Source organism: Hypoxylon trugodes (assembly GCF_022578975.1).
Source record: "Hypoxylon trugodes strain CBS 135444 unplaced genomic scaffold F4822scaffold_6, whole genome shotgun sequence".
Classification (NCBI taxonomy): Eukaryota; Fungi; Ascomycota; class Sordariomycetes; order Xylariales; family Hypoxylaceae; genus Hypoxylon; species Hypoxylon trugodes.
In genome coordinates, this window is record NW_026250021.1 from 1,071,997 (window position 1) to 1,083,567 (window position 11,571).

Sequence of the window (11,571 nt, forward strand, 5' to 3'; positions counted from 1 at the left end):
GCAAGTAGAGTAGTAGCGGTAGCGGTAGTGGTAGCAGTAAGAGGTGGAATAGGATATTGAACTGTCAGCAAAAAAAAAACTTATCGATGCTAGTCCCATGTCACAACATTCTGCTATGTACCTTTTCGGTAGAAAAAAAAACAAGGAGGAGGGGGGGTAGAAAGGATGCGAACGGGCTAATATTTTAGTCTAGTTACACCAAATTGCCCTCTGCCGTAATAAGGCGCCGAGTCTTTTAAGTTAGGTACCTATCCGACTAACTATCCAGAAGTCACCATACATGCTGATGCTGTTTAACTCACATGTATCGAGATGTATCTAAGGACCCTCAACATCGGGCGCGGACTTACCCGAAGTGGATAAGACTTATACTCTAAACCTATCTGGCAAGCACCAGTTGCAAGACTTGTTGCTCTGTGCCTGGTGGTTCTTTTCTTTGGCTCTATTTTTCGTTGAGCCGAATATCAACCAGAACAAACTAAAAGTCTGGGCAAAAATCCATCTTCCAATTACATGAGACTTGACTGATGGATACTACGTGGCGGACCTGAAGAAACATTAGATGCTGCTACGGATGTAAGTGAATATTTTCAATTTCCATGTTCCAATTCCAAAAAAGATAGCATTCAACAGCCTCAAACCCTCAATGTTAGCTACACGTGCATAGATATAAGCACTAAAGTAGAATATTAGTTGATTGGTAAGGTCTCAACGTGGAAGTTCCCGAAGTCCACGCTGGTCTCATCTCATCTCTTACCATCTACAGACTACAACCACCCACACGATCACAGGTATCAATGTATAGAATCTATTGCAGGACCCCTAAATTCTGATTGGTCAAAATGCCCCGCCGCATTCCATAAAGAGTAAGTACCGAACTGTATTAAGGTTTCTATTGGGTACTTCCCCTGTAAAGTTTAACGGATTTAAGGTTAAGGGACTAGCAACGTAAGAGGTTAGCTTCCCACAATTCGAACTTTGGATCAATTGATACTTCTGCAACAACGGGACGGCGGGATGGACGCACAGGGCTTTTGCTTTGTTGGTACTATCTATTGTTTCCATCACTTCCTATTTTTTCCTTTTCTTTTCCAAAACATGTCACAATCTCAACAGGATTTGAGGGATAATCCTACATCAGCAACATCGTACTACCCCAGGTCTGCAAGGCGATATATAACGAAATCCAACCGATGGTGACCCGGACTTTCGGATATATATCTCGGGCATTAAGCTACAAATTCGACGACGGCTCGTCCAGGGACCTAGTTGCTTGAGCACTCAGACATGGCTGAACGCACGCACGGGTAAGAGGCTTACCATGGGATCCAATGAAACGTCTACAATCACAACCGAGCCGGCCAAGCCACGAAGGCAACGAACCAAGTTGCCAGGATATCGAATCGCTTTATCAAACGTTTAAATTATTCAGCTTCTGCGAGGTGCTTTAGGTAATGTGTCTCACATGTCATCACATGCAATCGGAACTCAATGATTGGTTGCCTTCTACCTTACGAAAGTGGCTGACCACACTTCTCCCACACGTAATCCATCAGCTCACTTTTGTGAACGATCAACATCAACAAATCTCACACCTAGGCCACGACGAGTATGATGCGGGAATAATACGCTGAAACTCTACAAGGGTATTTTATCTATATGGTAAGAAAATTCTACACGATCCGCTACATAAAGATAAGACGATATCTATTCATCTATTCACCAACTGTTGGGACGTCATCACCATCACGGCTCCCCGCTCGCTGGTGTAACATATCCAGAATCATCTTTCCTGCGGCCCGGTCCATCCGTCACCTTAACATCCAATTTATCTGCGGAGGATTCGGTCGTGGGAACCTCCTTCTCCGTCTTATTCTCTTCGGCCGTCGATTCATCCGAGGTCGACGATGACTTTGACTTCTTTGAGCCCTTCATTTGGGCCTTGCTCTTCTTCTCTGCTTCCTTAGCCTCTTCTTGCTGCTTCTTCTCTTCCTCTTCCTTCTTCTTGGCCTCTTCCTTGCGTTTCCTCTCCGCTTCCTTGAACTCCTTCTCCTTATGATCTTTCCGGGTTTGCTCGATAAAGCTGTTCACATTCTCAACTGCCCTCTGAGCATTGCGCTTATGCTTCATGAGATAACCTTGTAGCTCGGCAGGGCTGAACTCGTGTGTCGGTATCTTGGACGCAAATTCCTCCGCTAGGGCTGACACATGAACATCTTTAGCCGCCCGCTTCTTAGCCTTCTCCTCGTTCAGTCTCTGTCTGGTTTCCGCGTCGAGAGGGGTATCGGTAGGTTCGGGCTCATCGTCACCATCTAGGCTCGCGAAAATAGCACGGAAGATGGCAGAACACATGCCCTCATCCGCTAGGCTGAAGTGAACAGTCATATCAACACGTCCCGGACGAATCAGAGCCTTGTCCAATTTTTCAACATGGTTTGTCGTCATGATCAGAATTCGGCCCTCTTGCGATGCCACACCATCTAGAATGTTAAGTAATCCAGATAAAGACAAACCATTGGAACGACCAGTACTTGGAGTGTTCTCGCCATTCGTTATTTGTCCAGGAACCTTCTCTTCATCGCTTTCATCATCCGAGTCATCCTTCTGAGGTTGGGGTAGAGGCTGGTTTTCCTCACGTGTGTGAGTGAGACCTGCAGAGTCGATATCCTCGAGAAGAACCACACAGCGACGAGGTAGCTCAGCGAATAGAGAGGCGAGACTTTCCTCGCTAGCTGTCATAGAGCTAAGACTGACGATATAAATCCGCATTTGGAAGTAACCAGCTAGAGCAAGACTAAGAGAACTCTTTCCTGTGCCGGGAGGACCGTGCAAAAGGTAACCCCGTCGGTAAGGAATACCCCTATTCGCGTACCATCTTTGTGTCGCAGGGCAGAGATAATCCGTGACATCATCAATGAGCTCCTGCTTCGTGTCCTCGTTCAAGATGACGGTCGAAAAGGGGCGAGTAGCTCGAGCCATGCATCGCTGCCAAAAGGGTGACATAGACCCCGGCCTGAGTGTTCCACGGTAGATTAGAGTCTTGTGCGAGTCCTTCTTTATATACAGCTCACGAGCCTCCATAAGAAGCTCCTTCAGAATCCAGGGATCGCGGCCGAAACATGACAGCGAGATCTCCTCGCGTTGACTGAGTGTCGCGGAGGACATTTGGTTCCGGCCAGTGGACCGCTTGAACACGAGCAAGCGGCCGCGGTACCAGAAGTAGTGGCTTCCGAAGGCGGGCGTGTACGACAAAGTCTTGTTCTTCTTCGCACTAGCGTCCGACTCTCTATACTCTTCATCGTCATCATCGTCGTAGTCGTAGCCCCCGTCCCAAAGGTAGTAGCACCGGGAGTTGATGTTGGTACTAGCTACGAATTTCCGAGCGCCTTTTGAGAATCGCTGCCGGGTTACCCAGGCCATTATAATGTTGTAGATTTCATCGTCAGTTCGGATGTCGACGGTGGACATGAAATGAGTTTCAAGTTTGTCTTGTAAGTAGGAACTTGTGTAACTCCAGACTACTGTTAGAGCACCGGCTAGAAGTAGTAGAGGGATGTATAGGTTGAGATCGATACGGAGATATTTTTGTATGAATCCTGCGTAGGTTGAGAATCCGGGGAAGAATATGTCGACGACTGCGAATTGAGAAATTCGTGGCATCTCGGAACTTTGTGATGAATCAGGAGTGCCGTTGGCCACGCCGGCGGGGGATCCTGATGGATCGGCTGCCATGGCGGGCGATAGGAGACTTAGTAGAGACATTCGACCAAACAAGGAAGAATAAAGAGAACGCACAACTAACACAACACCTAGAGACAGTGAGTTTCTGTCTCAGGGCTCGTCTTGAAGTTTAGTTCAGTTCAGCCCCGGCTGCGAAGAAAAGAGGTGAATTAGTCCAAGCCGGGAACTGTTGCTTGCTGTAGTATAGCACGATGATAGATATGTCGTGGTGAAGGACGTTTATATAACGTCGGTCTGTCCAAGTAAGAGCCCCAGGCAACCATCGATCCAAGATCTACAACACCCTGGAGGACCCTTGGCGGAGGTCTCCACAACCGGTGTTAATTGGTTGACTCAGACCGCATAGAACGGCTATGCTAACCACGACTCTCTAGCATTTCTAGTTGGCTATCCGGCGCCCGTCAGCTATGCATGGCACTATTCCAACAGCAGGCTTGATGAGTGGCTTGTGAATGCCGGTGATGTACCCTTTTTTGGACATACGAACCTTTAGCCGCCACTGCTACCTAGGTTGTTATATACTATACTGTGATTGTTACTATTCATAAGGATCTATATTTGCGCACTATAGGTATGAGTGGGATAGAGTCAAGAGGCAACCTGCACGAAATCAAACTTGATATCATGATTGCTGGCGCCATAGCTTGTAGATGAGTTGCCTGAGTAGACCGCTATGTAAGCACAACCAAGCTTAAACGGATCGCACTCGGTTTTCCATCCATGGATGTAGATCGTTGGCCGAAATATCAGGCAGACACAGGCACCAACCCACTAGCTTTCTATCCGCAATTTCGGCGTGGAATGAGTCTTACGGATACTAATTTTTTTTTTCGCGCCTTCGATCGTTCACGCCGAAGTGGTTCAGCAAAGCTCGGAATTTATCGAACCAACAGGCGTAAATTTTCTCGGATGACATACAGTAGCTAGCTAGCAGTAGTTGGTTAAGCCACAATCGGGATTGTCCTGTCCAATCCGATAGCGACCGGAGGAAAGCGAATGCATTTGACCTACATATCGTGCGAGTCACGACACGTTAATCGCATAAGAAAAAAAAAACGTTGTGTATACAAAAATGTAAGACTTCGGGTGGGAGTGAGGGAACCATTGGCTTTTTCCGTCGGCGTGGACGATGGGTGATGTCTGCCTTGTTTGTGGGGGTTGCTATGGGGTATGAAGCCTGCCGCGAACCACATGGATAGAGGGGACCTGGTTCGGTACCGTGTCAGTGGAAATTATGTAAGGTCTTATTGTACGCTAAAGAATTGGCACTTCAAATCCCTGGAATTGGGGAGAGGGAGAAGAGATCTAGTTGTGTGGCTTAGGATTCAAACACCCCAGTTCGTTAACAAGACTCAGCCGTAAGCTAAGACCGCTTTGGCCCCCCGATACAACTCTCCCCATAAACATCTTTGCCGCTAACCGAAACAAAAATGACTTCTACGATAGCGAAAGGGCTGAGTCTTTGATGAGACTTTGTGGTTATTGGGTATGAAGTTTCAAACACGATAAATCACTCATACTTAACAGTGATCCAGGTTCGATGACTCAACTAACTTACTGAGGCCAATTCCCGTTTCAATGGCTCTTTTCACCATACATCTCCATCGCGAGCGGTACATAGCCCTGTAAATACCTATCCACGAGAGGTTAGCATAGCTTCAGGCAGAGCAATCCGGTCGGATCCGGCAGCACAGTCCAGTCCAGTTCCGTGAAAGTGTCAAAAAGCTATTACCAGGATTTCCGTTATACCAAGAGACGTTGTTGTCTTTCTCCTCGCCAATGGTTTTCTCCTGGGTATCCATAATAATTTCATGCAAGCGTGCCCATTTCCCAATAAGTCCCCAATGAGTGATGTATAGCGACCCAGTTAGTCAGCTTCAGTTGCCTCCATCCAAGTTTCGGATAGCCACTCAATTTCTAAAACTCAGACATGCCAGGGCTTGCCAGCCCAACTTGACAGCGAAGATGGCTTATGGGCAGTGGATAATATCGCCGTTTTCGCTAGCTGACCCTGCATACCTAAGGCACCAGGCACCTACCTAGGTATAAGGCACCTAGGTACGTAGGAACAACACTCGTCTTCACAAAAAACAATGGATAATATTGAACATTTCTTCGTTTTAACAGGTAAATACTAATCATTATATCGAGCGACCCAAGATTGCGTCCGTCTGGCTCGGTGCGCGTCTTGAAATACTGGGTCATTATATCTGTTTTTGCCCTTTCGCAGATGGGGTGTGGGTATCTTTCGCAAGGAACGGCTCTTCTGTCCTCGTAAAACCCTTCTTGTTGTCCCCTTTTTCCTTTCTTTTGCGATTCGTCACATACATATAGCTGGCGTGTCATAAAATAATAACAATAGGTGCATGGCGCCCCAGATTACCAAAAAAATACGAGTTCCACATAAAAACGCCGGATACCCAAAGCCTAACGAGTAGAAATCATCCAGTTCCTTGAAAAACCGTAGAGAACCAATAATTCGTAATATTCATGGGGAAGATATCTCCATCATTAATCATAAATCGTTGTCATTAATCGTAAACTTGTCCGAATCTAGCTCCATTATTCCAGGGGTCGCCTTGTGGAGGCGGTGGAGGCGGTGGAGGACCGCTAGGACCACCTAGTTGAATGAAGCCGCCCTCGAAACCAGCAGGTGGTGCAGCTGGCGGGGGAGGAGGTGGTGGTGGCCCTCGGAATTGGGGAGGGGGATGCCCGAATGGCCCCTGCATGAAAGGTTCCTCATGGAATTGCTCCACGTCGTCGTACATTTCGTCCTCGTGAAATTCAGGCTCAAAGTTCATAGGCCTCGGTGGGAAAGGTTGGCTATGAGCTCTAGGAGGGCTAGCATTACCATTACTCGAACGAGAGCTGGAGCGCGAACTATTGGCGCTGCGTTTTGGGCGGGAGTGAGAGTGGGAGTGTGAACGAGAATTGGATTGGCGTTGCTTTTTGTAGAACTGAGCGAACGGGCCGCTCAGTATGTGCGACGCGACCTTCCTGCGTCTGTCATCACCTTGGTCCACGTAGCGGGTGACAGCGCCTCCCACGCCATAGAATCCCCAAGGATCATCTCGCCAGACAAATGAGTCCGATTCCGAAGAGGACCAGATAGAAGACGTAGAATCTGCCGACACAACAGATCCTGAACGTCCCGAGTAAAAAGACGAAGTGTCCGAGCCGAATGAACCGTTTCGTGGTCGCGGATTCATGACGGATGGTGGTGGAATGCAAGCTCCCTTTATACACAGAAATGGTAGAGTAGTAACTTAAGTCCGGGGGGCGAAGCTGTGACTGATTGTGGCTTCGATGTCTTGTTCCGACTGTATTGAACAAGGATTGTCCTTGTGGCAAAATGCGGGTGAGAGTTGAGTTGAGATGTGAGAAAAGACAGCGACTGGACTATCTATTGAGGTATATTGAGTAAGAATAGAAAAACAAGGCAAGAAGTGTAGGGTGGAAGCCTGTTCCTAGGCAGGACCGGGGCGGTATAGACACTGTTAAATATTTTCAAGGGACAGTGTGCCAAATTTTTGTTTAGGAGGCTCGTTAGCAGGGTAAAGCAGCTCTGCCTATCAGGAACGCCGGCTTGTGTGCTCGGGCGACCATTTCCCTGTCCATTATGCATTTCAGGTATACGCAGTGACGGGGATTGGTGGGGTGTAAGCCACGGTGAGCACAGATATCGATTCGACGGGAGCTGGCAGATTCCGCCCCTAACTGCAGACGATCTCTAAAGAGGTAAGTTCGATTTTCCTCAACGAGCGGAGTTGAGCCAGTGAACTAGTGGACGAGAGCATTTTCTGCAGTTCACGGCGAGGGCAGCCTCATCCCCTCACGGCCAGTCGGTGAAGCATCCAGGGAGCTATTTAGAGAACCAGTTAGATGCCGCTTGCCCTATTTCCCGTTCAATGGGGGGGGTGTGCTCGCATGGGCAGCTACATCAAACCGACTCGATCAAGATAGCGAACCACGAATCGAGGGATGTCGCCTCGCCCCATTTCTTGGGTCGGTACTGGGGTGTAATGCAGCAGCAGTGGCGTACACGAGCTAGAAGAGCTCTACGAAATAGAAATGAAACCTCAACTCAGGACCCTACGCCCAACTCCAACTCTCCCACCAATTGAGCCTCATTGCCTGGCTAACGACGTAGGATTCTGGGGAACCCGGGTGGTCTGATGAGGGAATAATAATATTTCCCCGGCGGAATTGTTCCAAGCAGGCATACTACTAGAAGCGCCCAAGGAAGGATTCCTATAACGCCCGAAAATAATGCGAATGGAGTAGAGGCCGACAGATAATGAATGAGGGGGGAAGAGACCCCGGCACCGAATGTATTGGACTTGATTTTTTGACCCGGTACCGCACCGACAAATGATTGGTAATCGAAGCTGCCGTTTCAAACATGACCTCAGCACCTCGACGCCCTACGAGGAATAGCTGAGGTTTTTTGTGCATCCGGCGGCACACGATCGATGCTGTGTGATGGAGGGCATGTAGCAGCCTTATCTGCACATCAAAGTGAAGCTTACCAACTTTTGTATGCACTCTGTCCTAATCATTCCGACATATTCTGACTGACATGTCAATTGAATCGCGTATCAACGGCAATAACAGGAATGAAAATGCCCCCGAATGACGAAATTTACTTAGAATGAGATTTATGATATATGATATCGCACCCCTACATTTACACTTCGAATTCAATTTTTAATAAAAAAATGACAACATAACAATGAATACCCAATGAGTTTAACAACAAATAATATAATAAATAGATTTATATATATGGTATTCGCTCTCTTCTTACCTTTATTACCTAACCATGATTATTAGTAATTGTAAAATTAGGACACGCAACTCAACGTGACTTACCGTCTATTGAATGCTCTGATTGGGCACATTGTATGATTTAGAGGTTTGGGAAGTCGTCGAGTGCCTAAGGCCGCGTAAGCAAGTAAATATTAGGCACTTAGGTGGGTATATAAATACCGACACCCCCAGGAACACGTTGCTCAGATCTAGTGGCCCTACCTTTCATCGAAATTTTTTTATGACTCTTCTTAGGAGAACAGGCAGCCTAACTCCTATGTCAACCGTAAACCTTTTCTTACTCGGGTACAAAGATCGAGCAGAACATTTGCGGCCCATTCGAAGTCGGCCTTGTCAAGGTAGATCTGACTGGATAGCCTAATCCAAAAAGCGCCGGCGTAATATCTTGTCGCTATGAATGTGTCGAATTCCTCCACTGTCGTGATGGTAATCCAGTCGGCCACAGCCTTTGCCTCTTTAGCTGGAACCTTACGCATCGCCTGGCCGGATTCATCCGGTTCTTCTGCTGTTTCTGCTACTTCTAATGGTAACCTTACGTTAGTGAAATAACAGTTTCGAAGCGTTTCCGTTTTGTTCTCGAGAACCTCCGTTCCCAGTATCGCGGCCATCAACTCGCCGCCTTCCTTTGCGAGATTAATGCAATAGTTGCGTACCCGTTCTTCACCACCACAAACCTGATTTCGGAACTTCAACGCTTCTATGACGCATATGTACGGAGTAGTATCTATCGTGGATACCTTCTCAAACAGATTGACAAAATAGCTCCTTCGAGACATCATCTCTCGGTGAGCTACTGGCTGATAACCTTCCGCAGTTGGGTAAGTCGTCCTGATTAGAGCCTGGTTATGAAAGGGTACGTATAACACCGCGCACCCACGAGGAACCATGAACCACCTATATGGATTTAGTTCGCAAAAAACTTAACGGATGATGAAGGGGATGCGGGGATGAAAAAGGAGAGAAAAACGGGTAGGCTCACTTGTAGCAGTTGGATATGAAAAAATCCGGTCCGATACGGCCAACGTGTCGTAAGTCGATGTGACCTATTCCATGTGCGCCGTCTATGTAACTAAGGATACCATGTTCTTTACATATGGAGACTAGACGTTCCCATGGGAATCGAACTCCGGGAAAAGTGAGGATTGTGTCAAACATGGCTAGCTTGACCGAACTGCCCTGCTTCTGAATGTCAAGGATCGCCGCACGGAATCTCTCGAGAATCTCTCCATCCTCGATTGGGTAGATCAGATCGATACAATACCCTCCGACCCCGGTAGTCTCCTCTAGCGACTGAATAGTCTTGAGGCATGCGTCATAGATGGTACTGAAATACAGTATGACATCGCCGTCTTGATATGTCACATTTCTCAAGACAGTGTTAATCGCAGTAAGTGCATTAGGTACGAAAACTACTTCGTCAGTTTCTGCCCCTAATAGCGGAGCGACAGTCTCCCTTGCTTCTCGTAGGAGTCTAGGATATATGAAACGTATGAAGGTGTCTGGCTTGGCTTCAGTTTCGCACTGCAGCCGCTGCTGATAATCTCGAACACACGAGGGGAAGGCCCCGAACGAACCATGGTTCAGTGGAGTGTAAGAAGAAGCGAAGTTGAAGTGAGCCTGGCGCATTTCTCTGCCGAAAGGCACTGTCGCTACCACTGCCGGCGGCTCGTCACAAAGCGACCTCATATTATAAATATCGTAGGTGTGTGTGGTGTTTCGTAGATAGGTATGCTTTTAGCTACTAGGGCATCGGGAGTTTCCCCAGCAAGACCCGCTGTCAAAGCTGATTGAACTCCGGGTTCTAACTGCGACGTTAGGCTAATAAGCGAACAAAGCTGCATGCTCGACTGACGAGTCGGCGGTTGATTATTACCATCAGGTAGCCAAAAGCAATTCTCAGCCGAGGGATCATAGATAGAGAGGGATTGTTTCCATTCTGAGCTGAGTGTGATAAGGCTTGTAGTCACTATACCGAATTAAACGTGAGCATGACAAATGTCGTGCTTTGGGATCTCGGAGGATACAAGCGGTGCAGGCCTCTCGACACTACGAATCAGCATCGGCTTGTACGGGATTACACCATCCCACCAATTACGGAAGTTGTATAAAATTGAAAGCCAGACAGCCCTGCCAGTTTATGACAAACTTTCCATCATCACGGCACTTTTCGTTGCTTATTATTCGACTTTGTTATTCGAGACTATATTTCTTGAGAGTAACTGTTCGAGATATTTATAACCTAAAAAAGTGGCATAATCTCTTATGATAGGGTCATATCGTATACACACTTCTGAGTCTTTTCAAGTTTAAGGTATATGTACGGCGTAGCGAGAAAAGAGAAGGAGGAAAGAAAAACCTGTCACTATTCAACTAAACAGAAATATCTAAATATGGAAGGTAGTTAGATTATGCTAAGAAACTTCGAACAGCCCGGGTTTCCTGCCTGATTCGTCCAGGAAGCAACGTGCCGTGCACACACATGCTAAGCGCGTGGAGATTAATATATTATTTCTTATTTTGGTTTAGTGCGCCCTTTTTGCATCTCAGTGTCTGCGAGTTTTGCTCGTTCTTCTTCCTGCTGCGTTCTTGCGATAGGAATGCATGCATTATTTATTCAAATTCATAAATCATTTCGAAGCCTCGTTGATGTCAGCGGCATCGTTTTCATTTACACATCGAATGCTTATGTAGGTGCCCTATTCGTCTATTGGAAGAATAGGCGCTCCGAGGATCCGCTGTGTAAAGTGTTCCTGCTTTTCATCACCTGCAAGTTAGTGCAAACTAACAAGATCTTAGAGAGGCTTGACCCGCTCATAGGGGGAAACAAGTGCCGGATCGCCGCCCACATGCGTGTGGGACTGTTTTTTTTTTTACCTAACTTTTTAAAGTTTACTGTAGCGTGCGTTCAGTTATGTACCTACCAACTTACATCACAATAGCAAGAACTTCCATTCTAACACTACAAATGATACATATATGTATGGTGGGGGTACGTCAGAG

The 11,571-nt window shown here is 47.1% G+C and overlaps 3 protein-coding genes across 3 annotated transcripts; all 3 read right to left on the minus strand.

Annotated features, from left to right (window-relative positions):
- Positions 1 to 1,481: 1,481 nt before the first annotated feature.
- F4822DRAFT_444141 (BCS1 N terminal-domain-containing protein) lies at positions 1,482 to 3,732 on the minus strand (the record flags this gene model as incomplete). The annotated part of the gene is made up of 1 exon (XM_051463190.1): positions 1,482 to 3,732. One exon carries the CDS (start codon positions 3,730 to 3,732, stop codon positions 1,747 to 1,749), a length of 1,986 nt encoding a protein of 661 aa, XP_051313214.1. The 3' UTR covers positions 1,482 to 1,746.
- A 2,331-nt stretch (positions 3,733 to 6,063) lies between these two features.
- On the minus strand, positions 6,064 to 7,047 carry F4822DRAFT_282632 (uncharacterized protein). The gene has a single exon (XM_051454904.1). The coding sequence runs from the start codon at positions 6,948 to 6,950 to the stop codon at positions 6,273 to 6,275; it is 678 nt and encodes a 225-aa protein (XP_051313215.1). The 5' UTR covers positions 6,951 to 7,047; the 3' UTR covers positions 6,064 to 6,272.
- A 1,434-nt stretch (positions 7,048 to 8,481) lies between these two features.
- Positions 8,482 to 10,411, minus strand: F4822DRAFT_282582 (PLP-dependent transferase). Its single transcript, XM_051454903.1, has 4 exons — positions 9,551 to 10,411; positions 8,731 to 9,465; positions 8,614 to 8,677; positions 8,482 to 8,557 (listed from the first exon to the last, which is right to left on the minus strand). The coding sequence occupies exons 1-2, from the start codon at positions 10,255 to 10,257 to the stop codon at positions 8,826 to 8,828; spliced, it is 1,347 nt and encodes a 448-aa protein (XP_051313216.1). The 5' UTR covers positions 10,258 to 10,411; the 3' UTR covers positions 8,482 to 8,557; positions 8,614 to 8,677; positions 8,731 to 8,825.
- Between the last annotated feature and the right edge of the window lie 1,160 nt (positions 10,412 to 11,571).